We start from the raw sequence: 23,239 nt of genomic DNA on the forward strand, positions 1-23,239 counted from the left end.
ACCTCGCCCAGTTCTTATCTCTACTCATGAATCCTTAGGGGTTTTTTTTCCTCTCTTCTCTCTCCTCTGTCCAGTTGCAGAGGGAGAGTGAGAGAGCGGCTTTAGTGGGTACCTGGCATCCGGCCAGGGTCAACCCACTACAGGCCCACAACACAAAAAAGATGTTGACCTGTTGAAACAAGTCCAGAGGAGGCCACTAATCTGATCACTGGGCTGGAGCACCTCTGCTATGGAGACTTGTTGAGAGAGTTGGGGTTGTTCAGCCTGGAGAAATGAAGGCTCCACGGAGACCTTCTAGCACCTTCCAGTACCTAAAGGGGGCTTATAAGAGAACTGGAGAGGGACTTTTCACAAGGGCATTGAGTGATAGGACAAGGGGGAATGGTTTCAAACTGAAAGAGGGCAGGTTTAAATTAGATGCTGTGAGGGTGGTGAGACTGGAACAGGTTGCCCAGAGAGGTTGAGGACTCCCCATCCCTAGAGGTGTTCAAGGCCAGGTTGGATGGGGCATTTGAGCAACCTGGTCTAGTGGAAGGTGTGCCTGCCCATGGCAGGGGGGTTGGAACTACATGATCTTTAAGGTCCCTTCCATTCCAAACCATTCTGTGATTCTATGATTCTAATGTCTTTCTTAAAGGAAAAAAAAAAGAAAAACATTTCAGTTAAGGGTGACATATACAGTATAGCTACCCACACAGATTAGCATAAAAAAAATAAATATATCTTCTATATAAATATACACATGTGTGTATGTAGTTTTAATGACTATGGTGACAACCTAGAGTTAGGCTAAACATTATGTCAATTGACACAATTTATATTTTAAGATTACTGTGTTCACATTTATATTTTTAAACATGTAATATGTTCTGGGAGGAAAGCTGAGCCAGAACCACTGCCAGCATTTGACAGAATAAATGCCTATAAATTTCTTGCAAAAACGAAAGCATCCTGTGAGAGCTGTGTTTTTTCCATGGAACCTGTAGACAACTATTACTAAAAAGGAAGCTATTAAAATCTTTTGTGTTTTGAAAGAACAGAGATCCACAGCATAAGATGGGAAGACAGGAAAAAAATAATCAAATCTATAGGTTTCAGCCTGGACCCTCCAATGTAATAAATTAACTGAAAGCTACAAAAATTGAATGATATTGTCAAAAACATCTTAGTATTTTAGCTTGAAAACAGCAGGTTAAAAGGCAAACATACAAAAGAATAAAAGAAGTTTAAATGGCTTCTCCTAATAGAAAATAGTCTGGAGTCTCTAAAGTTTTGGTTTGTTTTTCTTTTTTAAACTCAAGGGTACTTAATTGTGGAACAGTCTGTCATGAAAACATCCTCACAAAAAAGGCAATGTCAAAGTTAAAGCTCATGGTACTGAGCTCAACACAATTTTCTAAGCAGAGCTGTTCTTAAACAGCATGAAGCAATAATAACATTACAGTGTCACAAGTTAATTTATTGCTTTTCTCCCTGAAAGGGACCTTCCACAGGCAGAGTCACCTCTTTCCTAACCAAAAGAATCTGATTAGCCAGATGCCAAAAAACTACCCAAAAAATCTAAGAATGTTCAGGTACAACAAAAGGAACACTTTAAAAAAATCTTACAGGACAGTTTTAGCAATTGAGCTTCAGCTACAGTCTTCAGATATCTTGCTTTTATAAATCATGATACAGTTCTTTGGGTATGTATTGGATCTCAACACTGGGAGCTCATGTACCTGTGCTCTTGGAAGGGGTATTTTCTCTCTTAGCTCTAGTGCTCCAAAACCAACAAAGAAACCAACCAACTCGAACACCCCAAAACCCAAACACTGGACAATCCACTAGCAAGAAAAAGACCTCGTGGGACTATAAATTTTTTTTCCCATTATTTCTAAAAGGCATAATTATTGTTGGAAAATATGTAACTGGACTACAGTAATCATGTATTCAACTAGCATAAAAACTCACTCCAATAAGGAAGTAATCTAAAAAATTTGTATGTCATCACTTGAAGAAAGCTTTGTCTCTGTCCTTGCATGGCAAAAAGCACAAAAAATACACTTAATAAAGCAAGGATGTCCTTATGCCAAGTAACCAAGAAACAGTGTCTAGTTAGAATGCATTAGATCCCATGTGGATATCCTGGAAAGAATCTGAAAAAGAGGAGCGTAGCTTATTGAAGCAAGTATTGAATGCTGAAGGACCAGGACAGTAACATGTACTGAAACTGCTTTGGACAACCACCACAGACAGCATCCTGGACTTTCTTTTAAGCTTGTATTTCTTGTTTTCTTCTGCCGATGCAGGAATACTCACAGTCATGCATTTCCTGACACTGATGTTCCTTCAAAGCCTCTCAGATAATTGTTCTCCTGACTAGGACAGTGAGATTTTTGTCTTTGCTCCTCAAGATGGGATTCAAATGTTCTAGTCCGTTCTGATGTGCACACCTGGCATTACTTGAAGAGGAAGTGCCAATATTGACCCATGACGCACGTATGTACTTAGAAATATGCTCCATTCTAGCTTTAAGAGCACCATCAACTTTTGACATACATCCTTCCTAAACCCAGAGATTTCACTTTACAACATATGAGGAGAGCCACACTACTGAACAGTAACAGCTGTAACTGAAATAAGTTTATTTTATTCTGTTTTTTAACTGAAGACACTAGTGCCACAAAACACTTTCTGTGTGTGTGTGGTTTTTTTAATTTTACACAAGACAAACAGTCTTTTTGCTTAAATTATATCGACACTTTGTCTAGGGATGCGTTCTTGGCTATCACTGTTCATTAGTTTCTTGAAGACTTGTTTATCCAAGAGGAATTCTGAGGAGGGTTAAGCAGTCCCAAAAACTTATTTTCAGCCAAAGCAAGATAAACAGATAAGGATACTACTGGAATATTTTTCATTTTTCTAGATATTTCTAAAAAAAAATATGCTTCTTGGGGTGGGGGGCAGGTCTTAAACCACACAGATCTCATTTTCTAGAAAAGAAAAAAAAACAGAAAAAAAAGTCTTCTATCTTGTATAAAACCCCCTGTTCTTCCAAATGCAGTCAAAATGCAGGAGGCTGGACATTATGAAAAGCTCTTTGAGGATGATTATCCTTTCAAATAAGATCTCAAGTGAGCTTTTCAATGCTTTTAAAAAGAAAATTGGAATAACCTAAAAGCATGTAAGAAAATATAGGTAAAAACCTTTTATTATTTATATGATCTTTTGTTTGAAAGTTTATGACTTTGCAAGAAAGCATTCATGACCACAAATACAGTAAATGCTAATAATGGAAATAAAACCAAGAAAGAAACAAAGGATCTAAAGCAACCAAAGTTCAGATATACTGTCATACTAGAAACATTACCTTACAGAACATGTCTCGGAGATCATCTTTTGGGTTAATCCATGATGCAACAGCATCACAAAAAAAAATAAAGTCCTATAAGATTAAACAATCACATAGGTTAGAAACCTTAAATTTATAGGTCTGAAAACAATGCTCAATGTTCATTCTATGAACTATTCAGGGTATTTGATCCTAATTCACAACTGCTTCTGGTTTTAGGCCTTTATTTTCCAGTTAATTTGGACAATAATGGTAAGTTATTGTATGCTTAAGTGTATGGAAACAGAAATGGCTGAGCATAGGAATACCTTTGTTTAATCAGATTTTTTATTAAATTGAACCACAGTTAAAAAAAATCTCAAACAACAAAAAACTCCTCCCCTCCCATACCACATTTGTTTAACTAATTCTTTCAGTACACATTCTGAGTTTGAGATCCAATCACCTTAATAACAATCGACAAACTCATGACCATACTTGCAACTTACTCTCATGTACTTTCAGTTAGGAAAAAAAGCTGTTGTATTTCTTTAAGTAGAACCAGAAGTTGTTTCTGGGATACACGGAATGTTTATCATACAGGTTCAAAACTAAAGCCACCCCAAAATCGTTACGTTTAGTTCATCTGCTCTTATGCATTACGTCCTACTATACCATTAAAATATCAGTCTTAATGATGAAGTTGATAATGCACATGTTTTTGGATAGGAACTGAGGATCACAACTACATAGGAGGAGAGTTGGGATAATGAAAAGAGACCTTAATTACTCCCTCCCTTTAAGCTATGTGAAAGAACAGACAGCAGAAGGAAATGCTAAGTATAAAATAAGGGATAAGCGAAATGAACTGTAAAATTCAAAACAAGATAGAGGTTCAATTCTTGTGTTTCAGGGAGAAGGATTCCAGGCAGGGGAGAGGGAAATTCACTTTCATTTTCCTCTTCGAAAATATTACCTTTGTATAGTTTTACTTTGGAGCTGCAGAGACTAAAGAGTAAATCATATTCTATTCTTGAGATGTACCATTTATTTTAAAGAGATGCATCGTCCTTGTCATATTGACTATTTAAGCAATATATCCAAAGTTGAAAGAGAATCTTCCCTACTCAAGTTTTAAGAATGAAGAGGTGGTTATTGTTTTTGTTCTGTTTCTTTTTTAAAAGCCTAGATTGTATCTGAAAAATAGGGTTTAGCATATCAACTGTTGCCTTGTATCCTCAACATAAAAAAGACTGATAGAAGTATCAAAGTACAGTTAATCAAAGTTCATTATTTACATATTCCTTGTAAGTAAAAGACAAAAAATAAATTTAACAATACTGTCTTTTCCTTTCCATAAGTGATAATTACTGAAGCAGAAATTCTGAAGCATGATGATATGTATCATTTGAAATATAAACATTTCGGTCTCGATGTTAGAGCACATACTACAGGGAATCAATATCAAGCTACATTTTTTCATACTCCATATGCAGCTTTCACTAAATTTCACATGAGTAAAGAAAAAAGAAGTTAAGATCTATTTATGTATCTTACTTGGACTACTCCACTGGGGTTGACTGAGATCATGGTACATATCCCACGGAACGCTGAATCCTTTTCCTCGTTGTCTCTTATGTTTCGCAGAGAGGTGCACCTAGTAAGTTGGAGAGTAAAACTTAGCTAATTCTATTACTTTTTCATTCAATCAAGTCAGGACTAGATTACAGCATTTGATGGAATAAGTCACACTGATAAAATTATCTGAAACACTATTTTGAACACTTAGAAAGGTACTTGTTGCACACAGTCTTTACTAGTATATTCCCATTAGGTATCATCTACAGAATCTTGTTTTCCTATTGTACTATATACAGTTAGAAAGTGTGACGTGTATTCTATTAAATACAAAAGAAACATGTATATAAAATATTTATAGAAACTATCATTATTAGAAGTGAACATTATATCAGATACCACTTAAAGAACAGTTATTTAACCTTTACACCATCAAGTAAGCTATTTTATACAGAACAAGTCTAGAAATATATTCCTTACAGCAATTCAAGTCTCCGACTGAATTTTAAGTAATGCACAGTTTAAATTTTACAGTATTTGCATGCATTGTATTATTATTCTCATGGATTTTAAAATACTCTTTCATAGTCAAGCTTTAACACGCAAGCATGTGACAATCTTATCCCATGCATAAATTAGTCATTAGCCACAACATAAAGAATACATGACAGTGTTACTAAAAACTCACAAACCTGATAGGACAAGATTAGTCACATGGTTGGCAATGATTAAGGATAGAGATTTTGTAACCAACTGAAAATATATCTAAAAGTGAGATAGAAGAAAAAGAAAGAAAGGAAAGAAAGGGAAGGAAGGAAGGGAGGGAGGAAGGAAAGAAAGAGAATGAAAGAGAAAGAAAGAAAGAGAAAGAAAGAAAGAAACGAAAGAGAAGAAAAATGAATTAAAAAAAAATTGAATAATACACACCAGGGTCTTATAAACTGCTGTAGCATGGGGGCCACCTCTTGAGGACAAACGAAACCAAGACGACCAATTGTTATTGCTAAGGTAATGCAATCACGGTTATACACCACCAAACGCCAACCAAGACATGAGCAAATGAGGGGGGAGGAGAAAAAAATAAAGAAAAAAACAACAAATAACTCAGAAACAGAAGCAAACAGAATCTGTATATGATAGTAAACATAAGATTTCACCAGTGCTGTTAATTACCACCCCTTGAATAAGAGGCAGCAACATACATGGTATAGTCTCCAGGGTAAAAGAAAAATTAAAGAAGTAAATGAGAGAACACCAAAAAACACAATTTAAAATGCAAAGGCATTTTTGATGTAAGCAGTCATTCTGCCCTCTTCACTAAATTTACCTACTTCAAAGTTTTTAATAAAAAGTACTATTATGAATACTATTGACAGAAAGGAATTTACCATTTTCAGTTTTAGTATCAAGTAGTGCTAAATACTTTATTTTTTCAATATTCAGAATTCAAGATTTTAATAGGTCTACTATCTATCATCAGTAAAAATATATTTATAAACACTTTTACATTGAATACATTGTGGTCTATCTAATAAACACTAAATAGATTAAACACTCTCAAAGAGCCCCAAATATTTGCTTTCTTCATAATCTTGTAGAGAAATTAAAGGGATTGCTAGCTCAAAGCAACTGACTGGAGAAAATTAATTTTTTAATCCAAATATTTCTCCTGTTCAGAAAAACTTCCTTATAAAACTTGTATAAGAATCTGACTTCTGATACAAAAGCATAAGGACACATGAAAAGCAAAACTGCTTCTCTGAATGATTAGATAGTGTGGTCCTTGGTTCTGAGGGCAAAACTAAAGAAAATATCATCATGCAAGTGTGTTTTAATGATGTTTGCTCAACTCACAAAAGATTAATCTTTAGAAAAAAGAGAAGGTGGGAAATAATGTATCAGGATTACTTGAAGCAAAATACATGAATAATATTAAAATCCATCAGATTTATATGAAGTAGAGAAAGGAAACCTATGTTTAAGGGACATACTATGCAACACTAATTAACAAGCATTTGTGAACAGTTTCATGAAACATGCAATAAAGCAGATGATGCTTTCTCCAATAAAAGTTTAGTGTAGGATACACTAGCAGTTTGAAATGTACCCATTCCATGAAAGCTGCAGCTCACTGGTAATGTACTATTTTGCCCAGATATTACTTGATTTCAATATGCAGTGTCAAATTTTTGGCAGATCTAACATAAAACTGCATTTGAAGTGATACTTTCAAATGAAAATGCACTTTTAAGGTTTATCTGTAAATTCTCACAGGTAGAGTCTGTACAAAGAATAGTAATTTCTGTCAAAGCTTAACTTTTTGGCATGTACTCATTATTTTCTATGCAACTACTTTTACTTAAGCTGGTCTCATATGTTTCCATAAGAGAAGTGTTTTCATAGCTCATTACATAACAACCTACAGCAGAAAACAGTAATACCCTTGCACGTACCAATGGCATGCAGCACAATATTCCGCAACAAACTTAAAAGTACACCAACCACACTCACAATTTATTTGTAGTTATGAATCTGCATTTAAAGTAACTATTAAGATACAAAAAAAAAATTAATGTTTGGATACTTCAAAAAATTCTCTAGCAGTGATGGAAGTAAACTTTTAGGTACTGGATGTTTCTCAGCTACAGATATTACACATCCATCAGCGCAGACAAAGAGGGTTGGGGCAGGGGGAAAGAAAATTAATTTTGCTATACTATTCCACGGTGCATTTCATAACAAGTAATTAGTGTGAAAATTATCTTTTCAAAAAGCAGCACCTATAATATGCCAGACAACTAGGCAGTTTTCCCTTCAAGTTCACCTTCTATACTAAATAAATGGATGGGGTGTAGAGAATACTGAAGGAAAAATATGCATAGAAAGAAATACCAATTTATCTCATACTTAGCTCAAGCCCAAATGTAACTAGCACTGAATTTGCATCATTTTCAATTACGTCCAGTATAATGACTAAACTATCATTTTTTCGGACAAGACAGTTTTCAAACAGAAAAAAAAATCAAAATATTCTCAATCAGTAAAATAGTAAATCAGAAACTTGTTAAATTGTTAATAAAGTTTTACTGAAGTATGGAAGGTGCTCTTCATACCAGAACATGCCCTCTATAAATGCAAAAGAACCAGTCTCAGAAATTCCAGTTCAATAAGGCATTTGGGGACTGCTCCCAATTCAGAAGGCAAAGCAGCTAGCCAGAACATAGAAATGTACATGCCACTGTTAAGACTTCTTTTCAGAAATTTGTTATTAAGTGATCAGGTAATAAAATTATACAGAATTTCAGTTATGTTGTGCTTAAAACTGCCATCACAGATCTATATTTTTGTGCATATTACTACAAATTAATATTTTTTTTAAAAGTGCATTACTGCAAATCCAACGAGTTAATTATTTGTTATATATATGCCAATTACATTTGTTTCAAACACTAGACATACATACAGTACACATGTGTAAGGACACGCATATATTAAAATCAGTGTAAAGCCACTTTAAGTGTTACTGCATACATTTGTCATATTGTATCCATAAATAAAATTGGAAGAATACTTAAATAGACGAAAAATAAATATAAAATGTTATAAAGGTGAGAAAGCAATAACTTTAATAATCTAGATATATGACATGTTTTTCTGCAAGACTGAGACTTGTAAGAACTTCTGCAAAACAGTTGTTTTTGCTTATAAAAGCCAAATACATAGCAATAAACAAAATTCTATTCGATTTTTTAAAATCATTATAGAAAAAAACCCTCTAATTCCCTTCACCATAAATGGTTCAATTTTTGGATACCTGTGTTCTCTAACAATGTCTTTGGTGTGTTGGGTCTGTTAATTATTTCTACAAGCTGGTGCAACACCATTGGAATATAAGGCTGCATCTCTATACCTGAAACAGTCAAAAAGAAACATTCAGAAGAAAATGACCATTAATATACACAATTTATTTAGATCTGGTACCTTGAACTTACTGTCAAGGATAAGAATGTAAAACTTAATTTAAATTTTTCACATGAAAGCATCACTAAAAATAATAAAAAAAACCCCAACCCAGACAAACCATTCTAAATATGCAAATATTCAAAGAAAAAAAAATCTTACCCATCTGGATGGAGATTTCTCCAATAGCCCAGGTGGCATTGTTACATACAGAAATGAATTCAGGGTTTAGATTTGTTCCCAAAATGGGCATGAAATCAGCTAGAAAGAACAACATTTTAAAATCTCATCACACAATACAACCATCTTGTTCCTTTATTATAAGGTCACGAGGGGAAAGAGGTTTTTTTAAAATCATGTAAACATATTTAAATTCTTGTAAAGCATTACATCTGAATTAATAAGAACTGTATTTTTGCTATTTATCAGATTAACCTGGATGATACAACCTAAGTAGATCAATGCAAATCTTTTGAAACTATGATTTAAAAATATTTCGAATAGATTTTACATTTATGTTACTCTAAAACCCTTTTTTTATCCCCTTCCCAGGAGTAGGGAAAAAAAAGCACACCTGGATAGCTATGTATTTAGCTGTGCTAAAAAAAAAAGAATGACCAACTCCCTCTCCCCCCAAAACAAACACCCCCTTCAACAAAAACAAAAAAACACCAAACACAACACCAATCCCCCCCAAAAAAACCCAACAGCCAATAAAATGAAACCTAGAAAGAAAATCAAAGCCTTGATTAAAATTTATTTGGCAGATGTTATAATCTATCTTTGTGACTAATATTTCACTAAAATTCAAATTCCAAGCCTATCCAAGCATTCATGGATTCTAGTAGAACAAAAAACCCCACAAATTCTAGAATTTACTAAAGAAAGTAACTGTTCTAATTGAAGTATAAGCACATCTGTTTTGCTGTATTCCTGCAAAACAGGAAGCATGTTACACTATAAAAATCAAGCAGCAAAATCAACTTTTGCACTGTATCCAAAAAACAACACATCTTTAACACACAATTCAAAGGAGAAAAGACTACAGACCCTTGCTAATAAAAGAAAATGAAAACTTACAACACCATGACAGGGTAAACCACAAAAAAGGGAACTTAATAATGGTTAAATAAACCTCTTATCAGTTTGTAAAACAAGTTAAGTATTTAATATGTAAAAGAAACATACCGATGCAAGGTTTAACATGCTGAAAACACGCCTTTGTCAGATCACCTAACAATGCAAAAGAACTCTGCCGTACCTCAGGCATTTTATCCTAAAGAGAGGAAGAAAAAAACCTGACAATTCTAGAAGTGTTTCTGATTCTTTTAAGAAAGAAAATTATTGGATTAAACAGGTTTCTCATCTCACCTGCATGCATTGGTACATTAGTGTCAGGATATTGCTGCAAGCCACTAGCTGTTCAATGTTGCCTCCAAGTCCTTCAGCTAAACCACTGAGTAAATCAAGAGCCACAATCATGAAATCTTTATCTGGAGCCTCGTATTGATCGGGCTGAGCATTGTGCAACTGCAACAAATAATTATGCATTTTCAAAATAAGTATTAGATTTTCTCAGGGGTATGCATAAAAGTAAAAACAAAGTTTCAGAACTGCAGCTTCATTTAAATATTTAACAGTTAATACTACTAATCTCCCTGCAAACCCCTAACTTTACATAGTTAATACATTGGTTTAAGGAGATATTCTGAAAACATTGGAATAGCAATAGAAAAATACCATGGTTTGTGCAAGAGTCTTCTGCACCAGATTTACGCAACGCTGGTACACAGGCTCACAGTATGGAAGAAAGCCAGATTGCAAGGCAGTAGCAACTGACGACAGGCACTGGAATAAAATAAAGAAGAAAAAAAAGCAAGAGAGACACTAACTTTCCTCACCTCCCCCAAGTACCTTTTACTTGTGTGAGGTAAATTAAAAGCCTTTTAAGTATACCCACAAGTAAAACCAACCTGGAAAGGTAGTAACGATTAGCTGAGGCAAGGCAACTGTCAGCTAATTGTTACTCTCTCCTACATATGTCAATTGAGAAAACTTCTCAGGAGCAGAATCTTCTTTGAGATGGCCAAGACAGTTCATATGAAGACTACTATAATTCAGCTAGCATTTACACTAAACTTCAGTATCCTGACAATGTATAAGCCCTAACATTATCCAAGAATTATGAAACTAATTTCTCTAGAAGTGTTTTCCTGCTTCACACTTGGAAAGTACAGAGAATAGACTACATTGTCTGGTTCATAACTTCAGCCTGTTGGTGATTGTTTTAATGGAGGGACAAAGAGAGAGAAAGGAGAAAGAGAAGACAAGAACAACAGGGATGGAACAATTTTTTTAAAAAAACAAATAATCCCAAAGAAAACAATCAAGAATGGCAGGAAAAAAATAAATCTTAAAGATTTCTGCTAAACTTAATGACATTTCCTCAGTCACAAAATTTTCTCACTTATTGTTGTAACATTTTCTCCATAATGGGAAATACCTAACACTGACAGCTTTCATAGTCGCACTTCCTAGTAGGAGTATCCTTAGTAAAAGGTGTAATTCCCAAAAGAAGTTGATAAAACACATTCAAATTTTAACATTTACCTCTAATAAAGGGAAGAGATCTTTATCTTCATCCTTCAACATATTCCACTTCTGGATTAATGGAGGCATTAGCATCTGAATATATTCCTGTTTAAGTGGTTACAAACAAAACAAAAAAAAGTCATTAGAAATTAGCACACATATTCCACCAATTTCTTTAAAGTCCCATTTCATATCTCTATTGATATATATATATATCCTTTGAGCTGAAAAGTTATGAGAATGAGGGAAAAAAAGTCACAATAACGAGAAGCACATTTTCTAAGCCACCAAACACACAATTATTTATTCAAAATGAGAAATATTTGTGTAGTGGGAAAATTACATACAGTCTGTGTATTTTACATGTAAATATTTATTATTACTGAACCCAGAATTTATGTTTTATAACATATAAAGCACACTACAAAACCCACCAAACCAGTTTTTCATTATGTGATGAGTGTTTCTACAGACCATAAGGTATACTCACTGGTTTATTTAGATGATGTCCTACAGAATCTGCTAGAGTTCCTATAGCATCATAAAGAATGAGCAGGTTTTTATGCTGGTATTTACTAAATGCGAAGACCAAAGTGTCAAGTATATATGCAAGATAAGGAACAAGCTCTGTACAAGCCTCCTCTTCTAGAGTAGCAAAGGCACTGAATGACAAAAAACCCCCACCATAAATAGAAAAGTCAGTATCTTGGAAAGAACAAAACAAGACCACCCCAAAATGCACCACACTACCCATTCCTGTTTAAACGTAGAACTGTATTTAGTCTTTAAATTCATCCAAGGTATGTTTTCAAAATGGTATTACTGAGAAACCCAATCTATTTTGATTGAACACAAAGATACACTGTGGTGAGCAAAATTTAAAAATATTCCGTTAAAAACCATTTATGTATATATGCTACAGATCTAATCCCGCTTTATGAAGAAACTTTCTTGGCAGTCTACTGTGTACACTCTTGCCCCACACAAACTGACATGTAAAAGCTTTATTTGCTGAGCTTCCTGCACAAGAGGTGTACCCATTCCATTAATGGTGTGTCCATTTTTTTAAATATCAGCAGACAAGGAAGAGAAGGGAATCTTACCTCCAAGGATTTCCTTTCAGGAGAAAGGGAATATCCCTTGAAATAATTGTAATGCAAATGTTTTGGTAATCCTGAGCTAAACATAAACATTGCTAATGCAATGATAGTATAGTTTTCCAGTATTGACCTCATTCATAGGCCTATAAAAGCAATATTTCTGGTCAGTGAAACCTCAAATATTGAAAAAAACCAGGTGCCACATGCAGATAATTTCTTTTACTGCAATAGATTGTTTAGTTTGATTATTCATATATTCTAAAAACAAACTGGAAAAGAGAAAGACAAATTATCTGTTTTGATTTTACTACAACTTGGAGTTATTTGTGATGACTTCAGAAGAAGTTGAACCTACTCCAATTTAAAAGGAAAAAAATAAAATACATTAAGAGCTAGAAATGAAGTTATACTTTCATCAATAATGAATTAAAATATTTTCCCATGAAAAAGCAGTATCATGGATAGTACTTTTTGTTTAAGCTTTGACTCACCTGCAGGCAGCTTCTTGTACTCTCTTGTTGCTATCCAGAATGCGCTTTAGCAACTCAGTCATTAATGGCTTCAAGTATGTGTCTGGGGGTTGACTAACTACCCAGTGTGCATAGCGACTAAGAGTCCAGCAAGTAATGGAGCGCACAAGAGCCTTTTTATTAGAAAGGCACTGAATAAGGTGAGGGATCAGCTCAGGAAGATATGGAATCATACCCTGCATGCAGCCTAGAAAGAAAAATATAGCTATTACAGTAGGAAAATTAGAAAACATAATAGAACTTTTTGTTATTTCCTAGAAGGGACATATTTTCATCCTCTATTATGTAGTAATACATTTTACCAATATACAAAGCAAGTCTACCTAATTTATGTTGTCCTAAAAAGAAACCACACCATAAACAGTAATTAAAATCCCCAATGAAATTTACATTCATTCCAACTACATTTCTACTTCAGTGCTTCCCCAATCCCCATAAATTCTGCTTTATTAAATGGAGTATAGTAAGAACATCCAAATAAAATTAGTTCATAAAACTCGGAAGTCTTATGCCAGCCTACTCAGAGTGACCAAGACAACAAGTAGAGAAAGATTAGACCTTGATAACAAATCATCATATCATTAAAAAAGATTCCTTAAGAAATTTAATTTTCTTCTTGTTTTCTCCTAATATCACACCAATACTGACGCAAATAAAAGCTACACACTTCAAGTCATCAAGGGCAGTAATACACTGAGATTTGCCAGAAGTACTAGCTTTTACCTTGCTTGACTTGAAATCAAAACCAATAAAAATACTTTCTAGCAACAAAGAAAATATATGTTCACTAGGCACTGTACGAAAAGATAGATAATCCAGGCATGGACCCAAACATATTCCTTCAGTTTGCAAAATGGACAGACATGATGAAAATGCAGGCAAAAAGTCAAGACTGTAAGTAAATACAAAGAAATAGAAGTTATCACATTTAAATCAGAGAACCATCCACAAAAAGCAGTTCAGGGCACTGAAGTCACAGGTCTGGTCTTCTCCATTTCTGAAAACACTGAATGAAATGTAAATATTCCTGTTGTATCAAATCAAGGTAGTACTTCATGAGAGACCAATAAATATATGTTACAGTTAAGAAAGAGAGAAATAAAAGAAATTATCTAAGTTATTTAAGCCTTTGAAAAATGCAGATTTGAAAATTAAACAAGTAACTGCAGTCATCAACTAGTAGATGTAGAGATTAATCACTAAAAACAAATCAGTTAAGGATGTATACTTGCTTACACAAGTAAATTCACCCTGAAAGGATGACAGAGCTGCTTTAGAACCAATCAAAAATTCAGCAACCTGATATGCACTATTGCCTTACCTTCAGCAATTGCTCCAAGAACAAGGATACCAGATTCTTTAACTACCCATTCGGGATGGAAAAGCAATTCCTTCAAAAGGGGCAAGATGTGTGGCAGAAGTTCATCACGAAATACATTAGCTAGGACATCTAGAGCAGCAGCAGAACATTTCCCTGAAGGGAATTAACAGTGTTAATCTGCTTATTATATTATTATTATACAAGCAGTTGTAGTTAGACAGTATGATCCTCATTTTAACTTTGAGCTGGCAGGGCATCAGGAGGAAAGATACTTTTATTTCATTAATATACACAGGGATCCGTTGTGCTCTGGTACAAAGCCACAGCTCTTAGAAAGCCATTTTTGCAGCATTTTTATAGCTACTAATAGGACTTATACACTAGGGATATTAAAATACTCACTGACAGGAAACACACCATGTAAAAATCCTAAACTGGATCTAAACTACTAGTGGGCCCAAACAAGACACATAATTTTTCAGTTGGAAGAAAGTAACTACTAGAATAGATAACAAAAAGAAAATTTTTTTCTACTCTGCTTCTAGATGATGTCCAACAAGCTTGAATAAAACCAAACATGAGCCCTCAACTCAGAGCAGATCTTCACTGAAAAACAATAACAAACAGCACAGACTACCAGAGACTAGCACCTTAGAAAAAGGTTCTTCACCCAGAGGGTGGTTGGGTACTGGAACAGGCTCCCAAGGAAAGTGGTTACAGCACCAAGCCTGACAGAGTTCAGAAGCATTTGGATGATACTCTCAGGTACGTGGTGTTACTCTTGGGGATGGTCCTATGAAGGGTTAAGAGTTGGACTTGATGATCCTTGTGGGTCCCTTCCAACTCTGCATATTCTGTGATTCTATGATTCTGTTTCAGTTTTCTACTAGAAGAAAAAAAGGTGGGCTTCCATATTTAGTTACCAGGTCTCATTAGTAACCAATGCTGCTGTCAGGCTGTGCTGATGTTTCTTCTTTGTTCAAATTGGAAATCAAATATAGAACACTGGATAATAAACAGGGCACGTAATTCTGAAATTCAGATAATCTGAATTCTCTCAAGTCCGGATGACATACATGAAAACAGATTTCTTAACTATTCTGTTCTCTCTCTTTCCAAGTCAGCTTTAGTTTCCTCATCTTCTTAACCAAAACTGTGGATCACAGAGCACTCTCTGCCATTTCAGTTATGTTTTCTAGAAAATATTGATTTAATTCTGGGATTTCTACACACAACGACTACAAGAACAGCATTATGAATTTAAAACTATAAAAAGATACTTTACAAAGGAAACATATTTGTGCTTTTTGTCTTCTAAAATAATAATTACAATAATAATAACATTAAAAGTTTAGATATGTCTCAAAGTTGTTTGATCCATAAGCTTCAAGGTACATTCATCTGTACTACATCTGAACTACTGGTAATGGCTGCCAGTAGTAGCACGTTCAAATGGAGAGAAAAAAAATCCACACACAAACCGGATTTAGAGGGAAGACTGAAGTAAAAGAAAGTATTATTAAGCTAAGAACAATGTGCAAGATTGTATTGGGTCTGGCTGAGATGGAGTTTGTTTCCCCATAAGAGCACTCACAGTGCTGTGCTTTGCATTGGTAGTTAGAAGTATGTTGATAACACACCAGTGTTTTGGCTACTGCTGAGCAGTGCTGGCACAGCATCAGCGCTGTCTCTCCAACATTCCCCCCATCAGTAGGCTGGGGGTGGGCAAGATCCTGGGAGGGGACACAAGTAGGCCAGCTGACTCAAACTGAACAAAGGGATATTCCATACTATATGACGTCAGCTCAGATATAAAAGCTAAGGAAAGGAGGAGGAAGGGAGGACATTCATTATTTGCAGTGTTTGCCTTCTGGAGCAACTGTTATGCATGCTGAAGCCCTGCTTCCTGGGAAGTAGATGAACATCGCTTGCTGATGGGAAATAGAGAATAAACCTATTTTGTTTTCCTCTTTGTGTCCAGCCAAGGTCAACCCACCACAAAGACTTTTTTAAAAAACAGTGATACATGTTTTCTATTATCTTGTAGAATTAAAATTCAAAATCCAAAGCTTCTGTTGAATTGCATCCAGTAGATGTTTTCAGCTCTGTTGACCATATTCAAAATAAGTTTCAAGGTGGTTAGATTTTTCAATAGTTATATAGCCAAAACATCACCTGAAAGACTCCCCCTCTGCCCCAATCACCAATTATATCAGCAGATAGTTCTTTTTCTATTCAAAAGCAAAGTCTCAGTATTTCTATACTCAAACTCCTCTTTTTACTGTTTCTTGTATTATGCAAGTAGCTATATTTTAAAGCATTTTACACATTACTTTGACATACTTAAATTCCAGTCAGAAAGAGTATCATCATCATCAAGATCATTGTCATCATCATCATCATCATCTTCAATACGATCTTCTTCATGTTGCTGAGCTACTGTCCGTGAACGATGAAAACGAGGTCTTATGTCCTGTTCACTATCTGGAATAGCTTCATCTTCTTCAACATCTCCCTGTCAAAAAATGTTTTAGCAGATAAACTAGTGCAACTATATTGCTCAAGGAACTAAGAATGTAGTGTCAATTTTAGTTCAATATATTTATAAATGTGAAAGATTCACATCCCACTTGTGCTGCCCTGCTAACTAAAAATGCCAATGTTCCTGCATTCTGCTACAGTATTTACCAGAAAAAAATCAGGAAAATAGAAGCAACAGAGGTAATCTCACAGAAAAGCACAAAGTACACTTCTTGTAAAGAAATTACTCTTGATGGGAAGGAATTAGAAGGAAGAAGAGATAGAGAAATTCAAGTATACAGACACATTCTAAAATGTTGTGATGGAAAAAGCTGTGTAGTTCAAGATAGAAGGGCATTAAAATTAATTCTGATAATTTCTTTTCAGGTTGCTTTTCTGCAGTAATTCATGGGTAAAAGTATCCCAGCTCTGCCAAAGCTGGGTGGAAGGGGAGAGGGGCAAAGCAGGAAAGCCCACAGATTATTTTCCAACAAACATGGCAGCAGTTGCATTTTGTTTTTGGAACAGCATACCTTGCCCCAAAAAGCTCCATTGAACAGATGGCAGACCAGATCTAGCCTACCAGCTCAACCATTCTGATTTACAAGTCAGAAGTTAACCAGATATTCTTACTGAGTAGAAAAGAAAGGAATGCTTACCTTTAACAGAATAATATCAATCTCTGAATATTTCATACCATTTACCAGCACAGGTATCAGTCTACAAAGAAATATTGATACACGTCAAGAAGGAAGACCCTGGTAACTACAGACCTGTCAGTCTCACTTCAGCACCTGGTAAAATTATGGGGAAAGTTATTCTGGGACTTATTGAAAAACATTTGAGAGACAACGCAGTCACTGGTCACAGCCATGGGTTCACGAGGGGAAAGTCGTGTTTAACCAATTTAATTTCCTTTTACAACAAGGTCACCCATCTAACTGACCAAGGGACACCAGTAGATGTGAGGGTTTTTTGATTTTTAGCAAAGCCATCAATACTGTCTCTCACAGTATCATACTGCACAAAATGTCCAGTACACAAGTCCATAATACATTGGGTGAACAATTGGCTAATGGGTCAGGTTTAAAGAGTTGTAGTAAATGGGGTCACATCAGGCTGGCAACTGGTCACCAGTGGGATTCCCCAGGGCTCAATTCTAGGGTCAGAGCTCTTTAATGTTTTTATAAATGATCTGGAAGTAGGAATCAAATATATGGTAAGTTTGCCAATGATTAGACTAAACTAGGAGCTGTGGACTCCCTGGAGGCAGAGAGGCACTGCAGAGAAACCTTAACAAATGAGAGGGTTGGGCAATCACCAACTGTATGGAGTTTAACAAAGACAAGTGCCAGATTCTGCACCTGGGACAGGGCAACCCTGGATGTATGGACAGACTGGGGAATGAGAGGCTAGAGACCAGTGCCGCGGAAAGGGACCTGAGGGTCCTGGTTGATGGCATAGTCATATGATTTAGTGTTAGTTCTGCGAGGAGCAGGGAGTTGGACTTGATGATCCTTATGGGTCCCTTCCAACTCAAGAGATTCTATGATTCTATGTCAAAATAACACATAAATAAAGCAAGCTGGTTTTCAGTTACCCAGTCCATAATTTTGGCTGTAACCATACTCTCCCCAACAACAAACAAACAAACAAACAACCCCAGACAAAAACTTAGCCTGATAACAAGTTAGTACCTTAACCACACTCCATTTCATGAGGTTCATTAATACTTTGTCATCTGAAAAAGTGTTAATTTCTAACTAGAGGTAGCCAGATGGCACAACTGTGTTTTACATTTTAAAAACAGGATATTCTTCCATATGATTAAATCTATTTTGAAGCACCTTTTAGAAATTAAGTCAAATTCTTTTCAGTAAGAATTCACACTTCCAAAATATGCTTGATAAACAAGTTATTAAGTTGGTTCTTGTATACTATTCGTCACTTTACTAACCTGTGGCTGAAGACTCTACCTCACTACTCTTAAGGATGGAAGTCTACCTACATTGAGCTCTCCTATCCTTTTGTGATAACTTCAAGTATCACCCCTTAAGACAAGTCCTTGACATTGCAGAGATCTTGACATTAGTCAAGTCATTAGTCTATATTAGAACTTTACTTAGTTATTAAACTGGTTATGACCATGGGTCTCCAATGGTATTGATGTATGGCAAAAAAAAAAAAGTACCAGGGGAAGAAAGTCAAGTATTTTACATATAAACACATTAGCTACAAAAGTAAATCCATTACAAAAATATATGTATTAGAAGCCAAATCAAGCTAATACTGAAATTACCATGGACTGACCGAGCACCAGCGACAGACTTAATCTCTCTATATTCTACAGCTGAGGAGTATTGTTTCTGAAGGTATTCAGGCCAGCAATAATCCCTCTGAGTGAGACACCTCTCAGAGCTCTCAAACCCTCCAGTTTGTGATACTTGAAGGACCATCACTGACAACAAGGCCTAGGTTGATATCCCCCCCACTATCTCCATGCTCCTCCAGGTGCAACCCTTGCCTGTTGGGAAATGCAAAGGGATTTGACGTATTTCACTGAACCTGAGGGGAATTGTTGATAGGTACATTTACACACATAGAAATAGATGTACACATGGTTTTACCTGTGTGCATGTGAATTGATTATGGTATGAATGCTGTTATTGTGAATTTATAATTAAGTCATGTTATAACTGTAATAAATCCTACTGAACTAATTTTTAAATGCTAAATTACTCAATGATTAAGTGCTGCTAAGCCCTTCTGCACCCTTATCTTTTGTATCCATATCCTTTGCACCCTTACCTCCTTTTGCATTCCCAGTCTTCATGTAAATCATTCTAACTTGATTCTAATCTGATTTTCCTATGTATGCTTTGTCTATGTAGTAAGTAACAGAGTGAACCTTGCCATCGAACTCTGTTAAAGTCACACTTTTACAAATACATATTAAAACCTGCTTTTTGCCAATACCTTTGATGGTGACTTTCAGCAGCTGAAATTACTCGTTCACAACAATTACCTTCTGAACTTTCAATAAAAGAATAGTGAGTATTTGGATTAACACCTATTACTTGGCATTTCCGCAGCATACTTCATGAAGTATGAAGGAGCTATATATTTTATAAAAAAGCCTAAAGGATCAAAATGGAACAAGATACTAAACAAACAGGTTTTCAGATCTTGTCCCACTTAATCTAATATAAAAGAATTATCATCAAGTACTGGCAAATTTATATAGCTCCCTAGTCAAAAAGGACTCACCAACAAACAAGTTGCTTTCAACAAATATGACATTGAAAGATAAGAGATATGTAATGTTACTCTTATCTGTTTTACTATAAATATAAAAACTCCTTAAAAAACCCACAAAAACTGAGGATGAAGCTGTTGCAATGTCAATGGTCATGATGATGCCTAAAATGGAAGAAAAAACTCTCCAAACAATATTAGTATAGATAAAGTAGAGAGCAATTCTTTAATGAAAGAGACCAGAAGAGGTTTACAATTTATACTGAGAAGGTGACTAGTATTAATATGTGTTGGGAGGGAGGGAGGCAGAATCAAGAACTGTGTTATTATTTTTTTTTTATTTTGAGTTATAAGAGTACAATTTATTAAAAACATTTTAAAACTTCAAAGTAATTTCTCATAACACTGGTTCTTCTGTTTTCAAATCCTATTCCTGTACTGCTACAGCAGATGTTTTAATCTCAATTCTCTGTTTTCTAAATGCTTATGAAAACTGAAATTTGGAAACCCCTTTTTTCTTTTAATTACTTTACATCTAAAATGGTCATTTTTGCTGCAAATAATGTGTCTCATCTCTCAAGATTTTAACTGGAAGAGCAGAATCACAGACAGAACTGCTCTAGTATTTTCTAAAACCTTCCATGCATATGTCAAAAATAGGGTCTCCATTTATTGGGAACACTGAAGAATTTGTTTCCTATTGCAAAAGTCTTTAGATTAGTCTGGAAATAAGTTATTAGCACTGTTGCAGACATGTAGGTGTTTAAATCTCAAATATGGATATTCAATTCCTGTTCAATCAAGGATCTACATTTTAAGGTTTAGGAAAACTTTTTGAAACTTAGAAAAAAGTTTTTGAAGCTTAAAAAACTACTGTCAGTCTGAAGAAGCATGAAGAAAAACATTATACATGCTTTCAAGTTTAAATTGCCATGGCAATTGATATGAAATTGATTCCAAAATCTAAATGAGCATGTCATTTTGTTACGTTCTTCATAAAGATGGGGAACCCCTGGCATGACTATGCACATAGAAGCATTGCACGGAAATGCTACTTGTCAAGATAACGTGTTCATGGTACACCAGATATTACAGGTAATGTCACATGAAGATATTTGTTTAAGCTTAAGCGCATGATAGTATACCTTTATATCAATCTGATACTTAACAGGTTGTTAAGGTTGAGGTAGAGCACCAGTGATACAGTTTAGGTTGCTTCTGGAGCCAAGTCTGAAATCCTCAGAAGTCTTTTCAGTGACCTCTGTGCTACAGCCATTTTTAATATGCACAAGAACTAGCTACAAGAAACTCCTCCTAAGCATACAGCAAGCTAGATACGATCTTTATAAGAGTAACCAGAAAAAAGTCAACTGAAGTTTAAAGATGACTACTGCAAAATAACTAGTTCTAATTCTTAATACTTACTTAGTAAGATGTCGACATAATACATCTTTACAAATTGGCTGTTCAGCCAAAGTCAGCCAAAACTCACAAGCCTCCAAAGCAACATTTTCATCTTGGTCCTGGGTCCTTTGAAGCATATACTACACAAAAAAAAAGCCAATCTTGTATAAGTTTTAATTGAAGAAGCTATCAACATTGCAAAGCATGTTTGCAAAAACAGACTAGGCTCCCAGAGTAATTTTGTTTCTTTGGGGCAAGGGGGAGAAACAGATATAAGAGACTACTTAAGGCTATGGTGAGAATAAGCCAAGAGACATTTCTCAATGCTAGATGATTCGGATTCTAAGATTTTCACTGTTTAAGTGAGAACATTATTACCAAGAAACTATAGACAGAGACCCATGATAGTAAACAGTTTTCTGAGAATAGTTGTTTTTTTCTTCAATTATTATTTTAACACTCCCCCCCTTTCTCTTTTTGCATAAAACTTACTTTTGAATAAAACACTTAGTAAGATGGAAATACTTTTTATATCCAGTACCATAAAAAAGCTTCCCTTTAAAATCTTGATTACCTGACTGGATGCAATTAAGTAGAACCCATAACAGGGGAAAAAAAGTCTCACTTTTTTCTAGCATGAATGGTAATTCAGAGATTCAGTATCAAATCTTTAGGTTTGTTGTAAAAATTTAATCCCCCTTAAACAAAAAAAAATCAAATACCTGCATAAACAGAAAGGTTAAGTATACCACAGATACATCAGTTTTTTGTACATGACTGCCAAAGCAATTTAGGGAAGATGCTTGCAACTTCCCAAAAAGTAATTTCTGCATTCTTCCATGCCAGCTCTTATTTCTGAAACAGTTGGTTCTTCCACTCATTTTAGAAACCTCATGAAAGTCCATGCAACTACCTTTCCTCACACATTCATTTAAAACAAGTAAAAGAAATCCTCCTTCAGAATTACCATTTTGTTCTCAAAATTAAATAGGATGGGACAACCTATATTATCCTTATGCATTTCAGGGATCCAAGATTTGCAACAAACATATTCCTTCCTACAGAACTGTATTCCTACAGGGTTGCATCAAAAGAAGCATGGTCAGCAGGTTGAGGGAGGTGATTCTCCCCCACCACTCCACTCTGGTGAGACCCCACCTGGAGTATTGCATCCAACTCTGGGGACCCCAACACAAGAAAGACATGGGCCTGTTGGAGCAAGTCCAGCAGAGGCCACGAAGATGTTCAGAGAGCTGGAGCGACTCTCTTATGTGGAAAGGTTGAGAGAGTTGGGGTTGTTCAGCCTGGAGAAGAGAAGGATTCGAGGAGACCTTCTAGTACCTTTCAGTACCTAAAGGGGCTCCAAGAGAGCTGGGGAGGGACATTTTACAAGGGCATGGAGTGACAGGACAAGGGGGAATGGCTTCAAACTGAGAGAGGGCAGGGTTACATTAGATATTAGGCAGAAATTCTTCACTGTGAGGGTGGTGTGACAACGGTGTGCTGGTTTAAAAGTTAACCAGCAGGGGAAATGAGCTCAAAAGAGAGATTGCAAAGTCAGAATAACAATTTAATAAAATAATACAATAAACACGACTACACAGACAAGCAATTGGTCTTAACCCACAAAACCCAAATGTACAACCTGGCACCCCGGGGCACAAAC

At 35.3% G+C, this 23,239-nt stretch overlaps 1 protein-coding gene across 1 annotated transcript in view; it reads right to left on the reverse strand.

Annotated features, from left to right (window-relative positions):
* Positions 1–23,239, reverse strand: part of LOC113959221 (transportin-1-like) — a 91,068-nt gene that overhangs the window by 11,545 nt on the left and 56,284 nt on the right. The window contains exons 8-22 of the mRNA XM_027668093.1: positions 21,595–21,713; positions 17,574–17,634; positions 16,738–16,909; positions 14,395–14,547; positions 13,035–13,260; positions 11,934–12,105; positions 11,462–11,548; positions 10,592–10,699; positions 10,223–10,381; positions 10,040–10,127; positions 9,014–9,112; positions 8,706–8,801; positions 5,819–5,894; positions 4,871–4,970; positions 3,353–3,427 (exon numbers count right to left, since the gene is read on the reverse strand). Of these exons, the coding sequence (XP_027523894.1) occupies positions 3,353–3,427; positions 4,871–4,970; positions 5,819–5,894; positions 8,706–8,801; positions 9,014–9,112; positions 10,040–10,127; positions 10,223–10,381; positions 10,592–10,699; positions 11,462–11,548; positions 11,934–12,105; positions 13,035–13,260; positions 14,395–14,547; positions 16,738–16,909; positions 17,574–17,634; positions 21,595–21,713 (1,791 nt within the window). The remainder of the gene's footprint in view (positions 1–3,352; positions 3,428–4,870; positions 4,971–5,818; positions 5,895–8,705; positions 8,802–9,013; positions 9,113–10,039; positions 10,128–10,222; positions 10,382–10,591; positions 10,700–11,461; positions 11,549–11,933; positions 12,106–13,034; positions 13,261–14,394; positions 14,548–16,737; positions 16,910–17,573; positions 17,635–21,594; positions 21,714–23,239) is intronic.

Source organism: Corapipo altera, unplaced genomic scaffold, assembly GCF_003945725.1.
Source record: "Corapipo altera isolate COAL_440 unplaced genomic scaffold, ASM394572v1 61029, whole genome shotgun sequence".
Classification (NCBI taxonomy): Eukaryota; Metazoa; Chordata; class Aves; order Passeriformes; family Pipridae; genus Corapipo; species Corapipo altera.